General features: G+C 34.1%; 1 protein-coding gene across 1 annotated transcript; it reads right to left on the bottom strand.

Annotated features, from left to right (window-relative positions):
* Positions 1 to 2,676: 2,676 nt before the first annotated feature.
* Positions 2,677 to 7,912, bottom strand: LOC115723001 (protein FAR1-RELATED SEQUENCE 5). Its single transcript, XM_030652397.2, has 3 exons — positions 7,454 to 7,912; positions 6,261 to 6,823; positions 2,677 to 3,374 (listed from the first exon to the last, which is right to left on the bottom strand). Coding segments are annotated over exons 1-3 (759 nt in total). The 5' UTR covers positions 7,455 to 7,912; the 3' UTR covers positions 2,677 to 3,179.
* Between the last annotated feature and the right edge of the window lie 10,819 nt (positions 7,913 to 18,731).

Below are 18,731 nucleotides of genomic sequence, written 5' to 3'. Positions count from 1 at the left end.
TTCATATTTATGGTGGCAAGTTCAGGATGTTAAGCTCATAGAGTTGGCTCGCTTCCCCTTTTTGGGGCGATGTTGTGAGGTATTAGGATCTCGCAGTGTTGGTGGTGGATGGCACCTTACTGGCGATGTTTTTAGCCTTCGCGGACTTATTCTCACCAGCAGGTGTGATGGATGCAGGTTTTCCATCTTGGTGTGTATTTCACAATTTCTCTTCACGACGGTGGCCCTCTCCTCTTGTTTGAGCTACTTAGCTTTTCTGGCCAACTTCTTCAACCATGGGTGTTGGTGGCTTCTTTTTGGAGGTGATCAGTTGAGTGTTATCTAGATGAATCTTGATGCCCTGAAGATGCCCAGAGCGTCTAGGCATCTTACAGCATCGGTAAGTAAGGAAACAACATGACTTGAGCTTGTCATTCCCACAAACGACACCAAACTATTAACGGTGAAAACTTGTCAACTAACTTAAGGTCGGAAAATCAAAACTCAAACATAAGACTTAGAATGAAGACGAAAATATGAAGATTCAAAAACTTAAAGAGTTGTTCAGAGCAACAATGGAGGAAGAGAAATGATTTTATTTCTTGGAGTGAAGCTTTATAATGATTTTTCAACCCCATCTCACATCTTGAAGAGGGGTATTTATAGGCTCTAATAGCCTGGGGTATATTAGTGGTCCCAAGGGACATGGTAACATCCATGACCTACAGTTTGTAAGTTGCAGGTGGTGGTCTTGCGCCTTGTACCTTTGTCTGGTGTCAGGTGGTCCTGAGTTAGTGGGGTAGTGGTTGTGTGCGCTCTTGGTCGGGATGTCGATACTTGCAGGTGTGGTGCCTCCACTACTCGTACCTCCTTGGCATTAGAACTTGTAGAAGGCGTGGTTGTATTGCATGCATGCCTTGTCCTTGCAATCGTACCCTTGTTGCCTTCGTCTTCAACACTTGGGAAAATTCATACTTGGCATGGTTGTGTCATTGATAAGAGCATGGCCGGGTGATGTGCAGGCTTGGCACATGACCGAGTGACTTTCTCAAGTGCATGATCGAGTGACTTTCTAGGAAGCATCACCAAGTGACTTGTTGAAATCATGGTCGAGTGGCTCCCAATCTAGTGTTTGGTTGAGTGGCCATCAACCCTACTTGGGCGACTCTTAAATTCGATTTATTTTCCTTCTCAAGACTAATTGTTGACTAATCTCAAGAATTTTCCTTGCTAATTTTTGTGGTTAACATGCTTACCTAAGTTAGACAGGGTGGATACTATATTGGTAGTGGTGGATTGCCTTAGTAAATACAACCACTCCATTGGTGTCAAGCATCCCTCAACTGCTAAAATAGTCGCTGAAGTGTTCACTAATCAATTGCTTTTTCTCAAGTGGTGCCTCTCACCATTGTTTCTAATTGAGATCGGATTTTTCTCAACCATTTTCGGTCTGAGCTCTTTAAACTTCATGGAGCTGAGCTCCGTTACAACACTTCCTATCACCCTGATACAGATGGGTGATCTAAAGTTGTCAATCGCTTCCTTGAAACATACCTTCGTTGTTTTTCTTTAAGCTACCCCAAAGCTTAGGCTAAGTGGTTGGCGAGGGCTGAGTATTGGTACAACACCACTTACCATTATTCTTTGGGGTGTACTTCTTTCAAAGTGTTGTATGAAAGTGATCCACCTTCCTTGGTTCAATATTCCTCGGGTTCCACTTCTATGTTGGCTGTCGATCAATAGCTGGAAGAGAGGGACTCATTTTTGGGTGATTTAAAGATGCGTTTGTTGCATGCCCAACAAAAGATGAAGGCCATATGGTTCTCGTCGGCCAGTGGAGTTTGATGTTGGAGATAAGCTTTTTGTCAAATTGCGTCCTTACCGACAAAAATCTTTAGCTACTCGTAAGAACGAGAAACTAGCAGGAAGGTACTATGACTCTTTTTCGATTGTGAAACACATTGGCAATGTGGCTTATCGTTTAGACCTGCCCTCCTTCCACTGCCATTCACCCTGTTTTCCATGTCTCTCAGCTCCGCACTGCTTTCGGTAATGCTCACTCTTCCACAACATTTCCCCTCATATTGACCTCTAACTTAGAGCTCATTGTGGACCTCGTAGAACTACTTAGTGTGCGACAACAACCATCGTCTTTAGACTAAGTTGTGGAAGTAATGATTCATTGGAAAGGCCTTCTTTTGCTCGAAGCTACTTGAGAGAAGTTTGATATTTCTAGCCCTCAACCTTGAGCAGAAAGTTTTTTTTTTTGTGGGAGAGGGTAATGATAGGCCTTTTACGCCTTACACCAGATTTACTTACGCTAGGGAGGTGTGAGACACATGGGACAAGGGTAGGCTTAGCCATTTGAGGGGTGAGTTGGCTGTGGGTTTGTTGGGTGATATTTTGGGTACTGCCAGACCTTTTAGTGCCTTGAGGAAGCTTTTGTTTGTTATGCAAGGATTGAGATTATTCTCTCATTTTGTATGACACCTTACTCTTCTTTTATCAATTCAATAAAGCTTCCAGGAATTAATCTTCAAATAGCTTAATTTTTTCTTCTGCTGCCATCTTCTTCTTTTTTTCAAAAAAAAAAATATACTCTGCTGCTATTGTAAACTACTAATTCAGGAGCTTATCAGAGAATGTAGAATGATAATGGTAGTATCAAGAGTACAGTGGATTTGTTTTGAGGAGTTCTTTAAAAATAAACATGATGTATTAAAATATTTTAGCGGTGCATTATTAAGACACATTAATAGGAGGGTTCTAATCATGGAAAAATAAAATCAAAAACAAAAACAAAATTCCATTCTATACAAGCAGAAAGAAATGGATCCCACATGAAACACAATTGAAGAATTCAATACCCCTGGGACATTTTATATCCCTTTTTAAGTGATTTTTGCCCATGAATAGGCTCAATGGATCTATACATGACTAACCTAATTTCTCCCCTACCACACCATTTCTTTTACACAATGGCGCATAGTCATACAATGACAATATAATGAATGGCACTGGTCCAAACATCGACACTAGAGAAATTGACTAGAATACCCCTAAACCTGTAATGAAGCATTAGAGTGTTATAGAATCATACTAATGTGCCCTTCATCCACAGCAGCGAGCTCTATACGGTCACCTGATGACTTTGTGTTTCATCAATTGAGACTAAAAGAAGCTTCAAAAATCACCTGAAACTATCTATGACCTTGCTGCTCTTTTGTTTCCACGTCCTTCACACTCTCTACTATGTGATGGATCTTCTTTGACAAGCTCTCGTTGTGCTCCTCAATATGCTCAAATATGAGTTCGAGATGCCTTTTGTAAGTTGCTGCTCGCTTTTTCTCTATGGCTAACTGCTGGGATAGTTCCCTGATCTTGTCATGCTCGTTCTGCGAAAAGCAAGATAATAATACAATATCAAAAGCTGTGTCATCAGATGTCATCAAAGTTAGGAATAACATTATATGTATAAGATTTGAATGCAATCAAAGGAGACCAACTCCAGCAACATGTATTTATCTTTTCTTTCACTCTCATACGAATACAATAAGGTGCAATTATATTGGGAAGAAAAGCTTCTTTTTACTACCATTAAGCCAAAAACACAGCTACACTACTGTCAACTTAAAAGAGCCAATTATTCCTAAACAATAATAACCTGCTATACAATGTTTTCACACACTAATATTTTTGGATCAGTTTAAAAACTGCCTAATGGACGTTCCAACAGTTCATTTTTTTAAACTTGGTAGCACAGAGGTAATTAGTGTGTGATTGCAATACACCCACCATGGTCCATCCCATCCCCACCTTTGCCCACTCAGCTAACCTAAATGGGTAAGTTTCAACAGTAGAAACAAGCCAAATAGAAATTTTCAATCCACAAACTAGAAACAAAGTCTACAGCCTATCATCCTACCGGACTTCTATGTTTATAGTCCTAACTGAGTATAATTAGACATAGTAATTTCACATAATTAACTAAAATATTAGATATTTAATATTCTATTTGGCAAACACTATAATTATCCCTTTTCAAACTAATGGAATTTAGAATCCACCCATTTGGGATGAATTTTTTATTACCGCTGAAGGTAAAGATACAACTACTATGATATTCACATGTCGAGGCTTAAAAATAGTTAAAACTGATAACAAACAATAGAATATTTTGAAATTTTCAACCTCGTGCTAACACTCTCACAAACTAAACAATTCCTCAATGAAATGCAGATCCCTCTCTATAAAAGCTTTCTAAACCCATTACATATTCCATTCGGTTTGAGTGCCTACATAAAAGCCATAATTTCACTGAAAACCTATCTGTAATCAATATCTTAAAACTCAGCTTATCACATATAACCTTTTGCACCATAGCACATTAAAAAGAGTACTACAATAAAACAGTTAATTCAAAATTCCAGCTTTTTACAGATTCCCAAACATAATAAGTTTCAGCCTTGAGAGAAAACTCAACCCCAGCTTGATTTAGTAACTTCTTACTTTCTTAGGCACATAGATGCTAGCAGTTGTAGTCCAAAAATATATTTTTATCACTTAATTTGTATAAAAATACACCATGTGGATGAAAAGAACTTGGAACACTTGGGGGAGTTCAATCTCATATAAATCAACAGCGTTCAAAAACCGAGCAAGAAAGATCATCAACCAATGAATAACAATTAAAAAAAAACAAATCAAATTTGAGACAAACAATCTCTTACTAGCAATATACAGAATAATGATAAAACAATGCTCGTACAAAAATAAAGCCCATCAGAATCTCTCATCATCATTCAAATTACAGTAAACAATAGAATTCAAAATGACATTGGAATCGGAAAAAGAAATTAACCAATTGACTTGAGAAGGTTCTAGAGAAAATAGGATCTTGAGTAGTCTATCCTGTACTTCCGTTTAAAAATGATTGGTATCATTGAAATATTAAGATTGCAATCATTGAAACAAATCAGGCAAAGATGATTCATCCTCCATTTTTTTTCCCAGAAACAAATTCTATTCCTTTCTCACAAGAAAGACAAATAACGAATTGAAAAGAGAAAAAGAAAGTGAGAATATGAGTCTTCGCGAACAGATTAAGGGATGTAGTAGCTGCTAATGATCAAACAGCATAACCATGACATTGTGTTCTGATGTATTCAAACAATTTACGCTATTGATCAAACTAGAGCATATAAACATATATCAAAATGTAATCCTTCATCATATCTATGCCTGAGTCAAGTAAATGTTAATTAAGCAGCATGCTGCCAATATTTCCATAATCTGTCCCTGTAAATTATAATTTAATCACTGCACTATAATATGTGTTTTGCCATAATTTAATGCAGTTGACAATTTAATGGGTTTTCATACTTGCTTAACACCAGAAATGCAAGTGAGTTTGGAGCATGCATTATCTGCATGTTTTAAGTAGAACAACTACCACGAAAATGTAGAAGCGATCCTCACAAACAGCAATAGAAGGAACACAAAACAAAACATTTATCAGATAGCTAACCCAAAAATTAAAAAATAATAATAAAAAATATTGAACTCTTTTAGAGATATAATTCACAGAAACACAATTCTTAACTCTACCTAAGCAAAAATTTCAGAATGAAGTTATTTTCAGAAGCTCGAAGCTGAATCGCTATTCAACAATGCCTGCATTTCTTTCCTTCACAAATAAGCTAATTATCTCCACTTGTTAGTCAAATACTCTGAATCCCACTCACAAGTCTCAACAAATAACTAACTTTTCTTATCTTGAAAAATTTCTCCATATTAAAACATGTTTTTTTTACATTCTTCACTTTACTAATTTGTATCCCTCATTCTCTCGTAGTAATAAAAAAAGTGGAGTTCTCACCATAGTGTTATAAGGAGACATGGGGCATACAAATTTACTTATTGACCTCTTCAACCTGGATTTTAGTTCCTCCTAGGGAGGATAGCAAATAACATCCTCAATTAACAGAATAAATTTTCATGGCCTGCTGCATTACTTTCTAGAGTCCAAATTACAATGTATATGATTCATAACATCTCAGTCGCTTCATTTTATCTTGGCTCATTGACTACTAAACTAGTGTATTGATCAATCACAGATGTCATTATACTTTTACTCACGTTTTTATTTTCCATATTTTTTAAACCTCACATGTTTCTGGAATAAATTGTTTCTTTTTCACATTGAATAAAGTAATATTTGCAACTAATTAAATAAAAACAATGTAATACATCAATTCCAAACAAGAAGAGAAGAGACTAACCGGATATTGATCATAAATGCAATCCCTTCGGCCTTTTCCAGGCGTCAAAGGATGAGTATGCTCCTTAACAAATTTCGTCACAACCCACTTTCCAGAAGTTACTTTCCTCACCAAAATCATTGCCCTGCAGCCAACCCTTGTCTCTGCCCTTTGCCTAACAATCTTTTCACGCTTGTCAGGCATTCTATACCCCTCTTTGTTACAAACAAGTGCACGGCCAATTGCAGTTCCATCTCGCCTTGACCTAGAAAGTTTACTCACACGGATGATAAAACCAATGCGCGTGGCATATGCATTGTAAAATGCATGGGCAGCTGCTTCAGAATCAAACTCCTGCCCCACAAAAGGCTCATCGGCTGGAACCAGTGATGTAGTAGGAACTCCTACAGGTATCATATCCCCATCAGGAGAATCTTGGTTCATCTTTTCATCATGATCGTGTTGGAATGCCCCTTCAACAGAACTCCCACCAGTTTCATTTTCATCCCCTCCCCTACTATTCTCAACCTCGACAGAATTCCGCAAAATCTCTCCATTGACATCTCCATCGACCCCAAACTCCACTGCAGTAATAACAAACTCTCTCCTATGAACTTCGGATGCCCATATATTCAAACACTACTGCCTAACTTCTATTCAAATAATTATTGGAAAAAAATGGGTTCAAATTAACAAAGAAAAAAATTTGTAATTAAATGATTAATATGGTCATTAAAAAAATATTGACCAATATGGTTGGCAGCATAATTTTATTCCATATTAGCATGATTTTTTTTCTCAAATGAGCCAAAAAGACTTTTTTCTCTGGCCCCGGATTGATTACATAATTATTGCTTTTAAAGAAATATTTGTTTAAAGAAAAAAAAAAAAAAAAAGCAACTCGATCAAACCAGAAAAGCAATTTTCATATCCAATTTGAAAATTTCTATAAAAATAAAAACTCGATTGAACCAAAGCTCTACCTTCATTTTGAAATTAAATCAAACAAACCTAAAAACAAAATCGATATCTCCCAATATTCAAAGTATACAATTGGAAACAAAGAATTAAGTTGAATTATGAAAAGAATTGGTCCCAAAATACAGCCGGAAGAAGGAAAAAGAAAAACCTAATTAATTATCATAATTAGACGTCAAAAAAAATATTAAAATGGTTTAAAACAAATAAAAGATACATATAATAAACTAACTTACTGAAATTACGACCGATCCTGGTTTAGATGATCGGGAAGAACATGAGAAGGCGTTGCTTAGGTTTCGAAGGTCCAGAGACAGAGAGAGAGAGAGAGGCGCAGCGCAAGGGTTCAGGATGTAAATATGGGGCCTCAATGGTTGCTGACGTGTAAACATTTGATTGGTGACTATGTAAAGTAAAAGTCAACTTTCAAATACCAGTGACTCATTTCTCGACACGTGGTCAACGAGGTAAACCATTTCTCGGAGGATCACCTCTCGCTTGCTTACTAAGTACAGATATTCGGGTCGACCCGGTTCTGTCTGTGGCCGTTACTCCCTTTTCTGTCATCTTTCTTTCTCGCGCTCTCTGAAAATTACAGAGAAAATGGAGGTTCTTGGCTCGTTAGCTTCTATGTAGCTCACTCTAGTTCATTTAAAGAATACAAATATGTTTCAGGAAAATTTGACACACTCTAGTATGACTAGGGGTGGGCATCATCCAATCCAATCCAATTGAACCGAACCGATCCAATCCAATCCAATTACAAAAAGTTGGATATCCAATTACAATTGGATTGGATTGGATGCTAAAAGTTGGATTCTAATTGGATTGGATCGGTTATTGGATGTCAATCTCAAAATCCAATTAAAAACCGATCCAATCCAATTACATTTATACATATTAAAAAATTATTTATATAATAAAAAATATTAAAAAATATAATAAATATTTATTAGATTTTTTTGTATGTTAAATTTATAACACTTGATTGTTTAGTGTATTTTTTAAATGATGTTTTGTTCTATTTTATTACTTAGAAATGTTATTGTTTTAATTATTTAAAACTTTTAGCTACAATACACTTGTAAGAATAGTATATTTATGAAGTATTAAACTTAAATAAAAAGTTATACTTAGTTTTTTACGTATTTTTCTTTATATTTTTAAGCTAATATTGAAATTTATGTGTGTAATTGGATATCCAATTAAAAAACCGATCCAATCCAATTAGTAATTGGATTGGATTGGATTGGATTTTGAGGTCTAATTGGATTGGATCGGATGATGATTTTCCAAATCCAATTACTAATTGGATTGGATCGGATGAGGAAAAAAAGGTTGGATTGGATCGGATGCCCACCCCTAAGTATGACGGTATACATTAAACGGTTTATAACATGTTTTAACCAACTCAAATGTGGATATCAAATTGTAAACATTTTTTCTTTCTGTAATGTAACATTTTATTTTTATTTTTTTGATGGGGAGATGTAACATTTTATTTACTTAAATCGGCTACCAAATATTTGAAAGGACAGACTCCCTTAAGAATACAACCAGGACAAGCTAAAGAGCCCACATTACCACTCGCAGCAATATTTATAATTATCAAAATGAACATATTATTATAAAATATATTTTTTTCTCATTCACATAAAAATTATCACATTTTTGTTAAAAAAAAAATACTTCAATAGTTAAAAACTCTAAAAATTATCCACCATAACTCAACATCACATTAAATTAATAATTTTTTTGGGTACAAAATAACTTCTTTCTAATTAAAAAATGAAAAAAAAATTATATAGTCGTTGTCTATATTAGAGCAACACTTCACATAAAATTAGTCTTAAAAATTAGACCACATTACATATGTGGCAAAATCACTTTAATGGACAACTCCCACTAGAGATGCTTCTAACAAGTATATGGGCAACTCTATTTTACAAAATCAATAGAAATACTTGGGCAAGTTAACATCAACTGTTTATTGACATTCACAATCAAACCAAGGATAAGACGTCTGAATAAAGCTCTAAATGGCTTGCACTACTATTACTCGACAATTTGCTTCAAAGATTCTACTTTCACATCTATACATATTTAGAAGTGATTGTAACAAGAAAAAAGGGAAACGAGTACAAGATTACAATTACAACAAAAAAGGGGAGCTAAGCTCTCCAAACTAATTCTATATCTTGTCGTAATGCATCTCTAGCAATATTATAAGTTGAAACGTTGTACAAAGATATATTAGGAAAAGTAGATAAAGAGTGTATAATCTTTGAGATGAACCTTGAGGTTGTTGAATGACATTTCCATTTGTGTTTAATCTTCAATGTCAGTTGGAGACAATCTATCTCTATGTGTGTGATTGGCATCTTGATTAAGGAGCACCATCTGAGAGCAAAAAAAAGGGCCTGAGCTTCAGTGTAAAGAGGAGAGGCAAAACCCACAATAGGAGATGAAAACCCTGCTATCGTGTTTCCTTCCCAATCAGTAACAATCGCTCCTAACCCTGTACAATGCCTTCGGTTGTCTAAGACAGCATCCACATTTATTTTATATTGTTCTGGGTGGATTGGAGGACCATTTGTAATGTTGGTAGCTGAAGCATTTCTCATGCCTACCTCGACATTGTTGCTTGCTATCAAAACTTTGTCTTGTGGGCGCTGATTGGGCATTCTTATATTTGTGCAGAAGGTTGTTAATAATATCTTCTATATCTGATAAAAGTGTGGTCTTCTTTTTAAAGCGATAGTCATTTTTTCTAGACCAGGTCAACCAAATAATGGTAAGGAAAAGGTTAAAATCATCCATATTAAGAGTGTCAAAACCCCTAAAAATATTCCTTAATGTCACAATATTTATTTTTAACATAAAAGTGATAAAGTGAGAAATTCTTCCACACAAATTTAGCTCTGGAATATCCTAAAAGGGCATGAGTAACAGTCTCCTCTCTATTTCCACATAAGGAGCAGTGAGGACTTAAATAGATTAAAAGCACACGGCAAAGCATGGTTAAAGGATGTCTAAACAAAGAATTTGATTTTAAAAGGGATTTTGATAGTTCAAACCGTCTTCCACCAAGTTTTAAAACAATCACGCGAAGAAGAAGAAGGAGAACCTGAAACAGGTATGGAATTAGCCAAATGATAAGCAGAGTTTACCGTGAAGTTGTAGAAGGATGATGCCCCCAAATGAGGCAATCATTGTTGGAATATATTTTACCATGACCTAAATTTACTAATAAGTATGTTTTTAACATCCTAAATATGAACTTTTAAAACGATAAAAATTAAACACATAAAAGGTATGAGAAACCTTACATTGGTTGCAGCGGAATTAATGACTCCTTCCTCACAGATCTCTAATCCTTGTATCCTTTCTGTAGCAAAATATCACCAAGATCTGAGCCCGACACTCCTTCAATTGTTTGGATTCTTCACAGTCTTACACACTATGATTGATGACTAACTTGTTATGGGTGGGCATACACTCAATCACTAAGGCTCATATTTTGATGGTGAAGAACACTGAGAATTTTAAAATTAGTAGAGAGAAAAGAAGAAGAAGTCTCAAAACACTAGTTGTCTGACATAATGAAAAACTAGGTTTAAAAGCTATAGAAGTATTAGTTGGATAGTGAGACCTTTCTTTTCTTTTTATACTAATTCACTTAGGGTTAGGATTGAATTATTTGAAATAAAAAAATGATAAAATAAGAGTAAAAATAGGACCTAGTGGTCGGCCCCTATGTGGGTCCATCACTAGTTAGATTTTTGCCACTTTTCTCAATCATTTATCTATTTTTCACAAATACCACTTTTTGCAACTTCAATCTTATAAATATTAAAACTATTTATTTAATAATTAAAATTAATTATCAAATTAAATTGTCATTTACATTATTTATTAATTAGACTCCATAAAATCTCTTAATTAATAAATAAACCCTAAAATTCTATTTCTTCACAATCAAGTCATAACTTAATGAAAATTCATAAACTAGACATAGTCTAACTTTAGAATTATAATTGATTAATTAAAATCAATTAACTGAGTCTTACAAGAAGTATGTCTCAACTAGTATGAGGACCATGGGCCTATATAATCGAGCTTCCAATAAGCATATCTAGAATTTACCAAGTAAATTCTCTAACTTATTAATTCTTCCTTGCACCACTATAGACTTGGAATTGAACTCTCAACTATATAGAACGCTCTATATGTTCCACAATATATATACGCTATGAGATTATCCATTTGTTATTATCCCAATAATCAATGATCCTCTATAGATGATCTACATTGAGAAGGGACTAATTTACTGTTACACCCTTCAATGTATTTTATCCTTAAAACACTTAGCCGCCTATAAATGATATTCCAGTGAACTAATATAATCACTGAAATGAGTACTCAACCATTTATCTCTGTTAAGCCAAGTTCGAAAGAAATCATCATATGACTTCTATATCCTGTTAGAAGCTATAGATTCTATATCTATGATTAGTGCTCCCACTCAATTGAACTACCATGTCCTTAACCTATATGTCACGAGAAGAACCATTTGGTTTACTTTAATGAACAAATATAAGAACATAAATAATACAACTGAACTAGAACCTAACCATCTCAGGATTAAGATCACTTGATCTAGGATCAACTAGGTGACATTGAATTGAATAGATGTTACGGTAAGTTTATCATATTTGATTCAAGTTCAACATCGGTCCCTTTCGATGCATACTCCATGCATTCAACCCAAGCTTACTTTAACCAATGCCCTGGAAAGGACATAGCAGTTATCCAAAGTGCAAGTAAAGTACATTCTAGATTATCCTATCAGTTAAACCCTGTGTACTAATAAATTATAGGAATATATTTAATCACACAATCTTGATTACTTTCCACTGTGTTGACGACACAATAAACAAGAATATCAATGTAATAAGGATTTGGATGAATTTATTAATTAAATAAACAAATAAATTATCACATGAACCAAATAACACATTAAATAAGTAATGAAATAAATCCGTTTCTTTATTGATAATTGAATAGAAAAGATTACATTGAAATAAAGTTTTATTTAGGGCACAAAGCCCAACAAACTCCCACTTGCACTAACATAAAACTATTAGTACATTTCAATTAATCCTAAATTGAGTTTGTGCTTTTCAAATGTAGTTACAATCAAAACTTTGGTGAATGGATCAACTAATCAGTATCAACTTTCTCCACCAGTACATCCCCTCTTGCCACATATTCTCTGATGATATGATATTTGCTTCTCTTGTGGCTTCGAGGCTCTTTACTGTTGGCTATAGCTCCAGTGTTATCACAAAGTAAAACCAATGGTTTTTCCATTCCAAGAACAATACCAAGTCTTGAGAAGAACTTTCTAAGGCATACAAGTTCCTTAGTAGCCTTAGCGGCAGCTATGTATTCGGCCTCCATGGTAGAGTCTGATGTTGCGATTTGTTTAACACTTCTCCAGAAAACTGCTCCACCCCCAAGAGTAAAACCATCCCAGATGTATACTTCCTATCATCTAGAAAAGCCTAGAAATCTGAGTCGGTATAGCCTACGGGATTTAAAGCACCGCCATTATAGACTAACACATAATGCCTTGTACTCTTCAAGTACTTCAGAATATGCTTAACTGCAGTCCAATGTTCCTCTCCTAGATTTGTCTGATACTTGCTCATAGTTCCTACTGCATAGCAAATGTCAAGTCTAGTGCATAACTTTGCATACATTAGACTTCCAACTGCTGAAGCATAAGGAACCCTTCTCATGTCTTCTATCTCTTAAGGATCAGCGGGAGACTGTTCCTTAGATAGACGGATACCAAGTCTAGAAGGCATCACTGCCCCTTTGGTATTTGTCATTGTAATAACCGCTAGTTCAGAAAGGGGATTTTTGTAATTTTTTTAGCGGAGAGTATTTTTATTATTTTACTTATTTATGAGTTTAAATATGTATGAGATTTTTATGATGATATAATATTTGATTTTATTGGCATGTGCATAATGCCTAATAAATATATATATCTGTTAGAAATATTTTACCAGGATCTAGATTTACTACCATGTATGTTTCATTAACATCCTAATATGAATTCTAAAACAATGAAATAAACACATATAAAGTTTAGTAAACCTTACATTGGGTGCAGCGGAATATAATGACTCCTTCCGTTCAGATCTCTAGCCCTTTATTCCTTTCTGTAGCAGAGCATCACCAAGATCTGAACCTGGATCTCTTTCTCTCCTTCCTTTGATGCTGATTCTCCTTCTTGTTGTTTGGAATCTCCTACAGTCTTACACACTATGATTGAGATACCACTTGATGTGTGTGGGCACTCACTCATTCACTCAAGGTTCGAAAAATTGAAGAGGGAAAGAGAAGAAGAAGTGGCGGCTAGGGTAAATAAAAAGAGGCTCAGTTTTCATCTGACAAAGTTAAGTGTGAATGAGAGCCATCACTATCTATTTATAGGTAACCACCTAGGTTTAGGTTAGAATTATTTGGCATTAAAATAATAGAAAAATAAATAGTAAAATCACACTAAGTGACCGACCCTAGAATGGATAATGGGCCCACTTTGCAATTTTGCCATTTTTTCATTTTTCCATCCCATTTTCTCAAAAACGCAAATTTTCCAATTTAACCATTTAAATGCCAATTCTAATTATTTAATAAATAAAAATTAATTATTATATAATATTGTCATTTAATATATTTATTAATTAGACATATAAAGTCTCTTAATTAATAAATAAACCTAGATCTCTTTTTTTTACAATTTCGCCCTTGCTCAGTGAAAGTTCATAAACTGGACATAGTCTAACTTTAGAATTATAATTGATTAATCAAAATCAATTAACTAAGTCTTACAAGCAGTATGGTCTCAACTAGTATGGGGACCATGGGTCTATATATCCGAGCTTCCAATAAGCAGATCAAGAATTCATATCTTAAATTCACTGACTTATTAATTCTTCGTTGAATCCACGCATAGAACTTAGAATTACACTCTCAGTATATAGAACGCTCTATATGTTCCACCATATAAACACGTCATTAGTTATCCATTGTTATAATCCTAATTTGATCAATGATCCTCTATATAAATGATCTACACTGTAAAGGGATTAGATTACCGTAACACCCTACAATGTATTTTATCCTTAAAACACTTAACCCCGTATAAATGATATTTCAGCTAAGTGAAATGAGTACTCCACCATTTATTTTCGTTTGGTCAAGCTCGAAGGAAATTATCCTTTACTTTCTATTTGTCAGATAGAAGTTATAGATTCCATATTTATGTTAGCGCTCCCACTCAATTTCACTATCATGTTCCCAAAATGTATGTATCACCCTGACCCAAAAGTAGGCTTAACTAACTAATCAAAGAACATGTATAATACTCTTGAGATTGAACCTAAACGTATCAGGATTAAGATTATTTGATCTAGGATCAACGGGTGATATTGAATTGAATAGATATTACGGTAAATTTTAATATATCTAATCAAAGTTCAATATCGGTCCCTTCCGATGTATACTCCATACATCCGATGCTGGTAAACTTTGCCAATGCCCTGGAAAGGACATAACACTTATCCAAGGTGTAAGAATACCTATCGCTGATTTTACCATGCAAGTCTAAATCCAGTGTTATGACAAATCAGGGAATAAACTTTCGAACATATAATTAAGATTATATTCCACTGTGTTGACACAACTATAATCATGAACAAATTCATATGTTCTGGACTTAAATAGAATTCATACATTATATATATAATCATGAAATAACTCATGTGAACCATGCAACATAAAAATATTATTTCTGATCTTTATTAACTAATAAATCTGATTATGTTGAAATGAGTTTTATTTAGGGCACAAAACCCAACAATATATGGATATTATTATATGGGTGTGTGATTTGTTTGATTTTGGTACATATTATTATTAGTGTGGGAATAATAATAATAATGAATGTTAACTTATAATAGTATTGGGATTATTATTTTAGTATAATAATATTGGTAAATATTATTATAGTGTTAAAGGGTATATTATTATTATTATTATTATTATTATTATTAATGTTATTATTATTATTATTATATTATTATTATTAGTTAAACTGAACGTATATGTATATACGCACGGTTCGGTTTGGTCGAAATTTTTGGAATAAGAATCGTTCCACTTCGGTTCAAAGCGATCTCTTTGCTTGGGTTAAAACACGATAGAAATTAGGTTTTGAGCTCTATTTGCGTACACCAAAAAACAAAGAACGAACGAGAGAGAGAGAGAGAGAGAGAGAGAGAGAGAGAGAGAGAGAGAGAGAGAGAGAGAGAGAGCACGTATACGGCGTATACGATACCAATTTTTTTTTTGTTTTTCAAGCGGATCGCAACCTGGGTGAAAGGGGAGGTTTGGGATCACTTATATACAACCTAAGGAAGCTTTTTAATGTGGTATAAGGGGATCACTCAAATTCGAACGTGTTTAAGCTTGTTCTTGGGTCATGGGAGGTTATATATGAGTGCATGGGACCCTAAGGATTGTTTTTGACGTAAGAAAACGAAGCTTTAATGTCCAAACGAAGAACCAATATTTTGACTCCATTAAAGACGGTACACCGCCAACGAAGTCGGATCACTTTTCTTGATCGTTTTGAGGTCCTGAGCACTGTGGAGAGCTTCCCCAATCGAAAGGACGCTTCAAGAGCAATCAGAGACAAAGTTACACTTTACCGGCGACGAAACCGACGAGAACGCCGGCGACCACGTTTTGACTGTTTCTGTGGTGTTTTTCTTAGATATTTTTGTATATTTTGATTCCTTATTTTATTCTAAGGTGCTTGGTGAAGTTTCATAATTTTATGAATTTATTTGGAATTATTGTGAATTAATTAGTTTATTTCATAAATTAATTATGAAAAATACTTAGGTTGCTTAGAAAAATCTAGATTTATTTTATATGATGGGCTATGATATATAAACTGTTATAAAATTGGTAGATTGAATTTTCAGGCGATTATGTATTTTTCATGAATTATTGATGTTATTTCTTATTTTAATTATGAAAAATACCTAGGTTGCTTACAAAATTCAAAGAAAATTATTTGTGACTTAGTACAGAATATAAACTGTGTTAGAAGAGTTAGATTCAGTTTTTAATCAATTTTGGTATTTTTCATGAATTTACTTAATTAATGCTTAAGTTAATTATGAAAAATGGATAAGTGTTGTTAAAATAGTAAAATGTATTTTTGTAATACCATTTACTGTCTATGATATCAAATGGAATAGGTTTTATTATTTATTAGTTGTTGTAGGTATTTATTATAATTATTGGTGATTAATTAACTATTTATTTAGGTTTTAATGAGAATAAATAGTATTTTAGTAAATTTTACGTGAAAATGTGTTGTATGAATTCATGTTTTACGTTAAAAATGTTTGTTTGAGTGCATGCAATATGTTTGTGTGAATCAAAATAATAAATGCTTATGTATGGTGTGTCATGTAAGTGAAATGGACCTATGTGTTACGTATTTTTACGTAAGTTTTTGTATGGGTTTAGAGATTCATACTTGAATGTATTTTGAATGTATTGTTGTGTTAATAAATGTTTAGGATCTTGTTCTCAACAAGGAAATTCGTTGAGGTGCTCGAGGTAGCAAGTGTGGTCTTAGCAACTGAGGTAAGAAGAGTGGACATCTGTGCACAGGGTGTATGTTATTGTTGGAAATTATTTTACCAGGATCTTAGATCTACTCACAAGTATGTTGATTAACACCCTAAATATGAACTTTCTAAAACGATGAAATAAACACATATAAAGTTTAGGAAACCTTACATTGGGTGCAACGGAATAATATGACTCCTTCCGTTCAGATATCTAGCCCTTGATTCCTTTCTGTAGCAGAGCATTATCAATATCTGAACCTGGATCTCTTTCTCTGATTCTTTAGTGCTGAAACTCCTTCTTGCTGAAAGTCTTTCTTCACGATCTTCCTCACTATGATTGAGGTATCACTTGCTGTGTGTGGGCACTACTCTAACACTAAGAATTTCGAAATTGAAGAGGGAAGGAAGAGAGCAAGGTGGCGGCTAAAGATAGGGAGAGAGAGGCTCAGTTTTTTCTGAATCAGAAGTGTAGAAATTTAGTGTAAATTTCCTGAAGCCTTCACTATCTATTTATAGCATTCCACTAGAGTTAGGTTTGAATTATTTGGCATTAAAATAATGAAAATATCAGTTTAAATTCCCAACAAAAGTAGCCGGCCATGCATAGTGGATTTGGGCCTCACTTTTTGCAATTTTGCAGTTTTGTCTTTTCTGCATCTGATTTTCTCAAAAATGCCAATTTTCTAATTCAACCATTTAAATGCCAATTCTAACTATTTAATAACTATAAATAATTATTAAATAATATTGTCATTTATCATATTTATTAATTGAACAATACAAAGTATCATAATTAACAAATATGCCCCTAAAACTCTTTCTTTACAATTTCGCCCTTACTTAGTGAAAAATTCACAAATAGACATAGTCTAATTCGAGAATTTATAATTGATTAATCAAAACCAATTACATGAGTCTTACAAGAAATATTATCTCAACTAGTGCGGGGACCATGGGTCTATATAACCGAGCTTCCAATAAGTAGATCAAGAATTTATTACTAAAATTCACTAACTTATTAATTCTTCGTTGAACCCACGCATAGAATTTAGAATTGCACTCTCAGTATATAGAATGCTCTATATGTTCCACCATATAGACACATCATTAGTTATCCATTGTTATAATCCTAATTTGATCAATGATCCTCCATATGAATGATCTACACTGTAAAGGGATTAGATTACCGTTACACCCTACAATGTACTTAATCCTTAAAACACTTAACCTCGTATAAATGATATTTCAGCTTGTGTGAAATGAGATCTCCACCATTTATTTTTCGTTTGGTCAAGCTCGAAGGAGATCATCCTTTACTTACTATTCGCCAGATAGAAGCTATAGATTCCATGTTTATGATAGCGCTCCCACTCAATTGCACTACCGTGTTCCCAAAATGTACGTATCACCCTGACCTAAAAGTAGGCTTAACTAACAAATCAAAGAACAGGAATAGCCTCTTGAGATTGAGCCTAATCATAACAGGATTAAGATCATTTGATCTAGGATCAACTAGGCGATATTGACTTGAATAGATATTACGGTAAGTTTAATAAATCTAAGTCAAAGTTCAATATCGCTCCCTTCCGATGCATACTCCATGCATCCAACCTGAGCTTTACTTTAACCAATGCTCTGGAAAGAACATAGCACTTCTCCAAATGCAAGTAAACTCTGTTGTAGATTATCATATCAGTAAAACCCTGTGTCTGATAAATCTAGGAAACTTTATTCACATAGTCATGTTTACTTTCCAATGTGTTGACAGCACAATAAACAGGATCAAGTA

The sequence above is a fragment of the Cannabis sativa genome, chromosome 9 (genome assembly GCF_029168945.1).
Source record: "Cannabis sativa cultivar Pink pepper isolate KNU-18-1 chromosome 9, ASM2916894v1, whole genome shotgun sequence".
NCBI lineage: Eukaryota > Viridiplantae > Streptophyta > Magnoliopsida > Rosales > Cannabaceae > Cannabis > Cannabis sativa.
The sequence above is the reverse complement of the archived record's forward strand: the minus strand, read 5'-3'. Positions and strand labels throughout refer to the sequence as shown.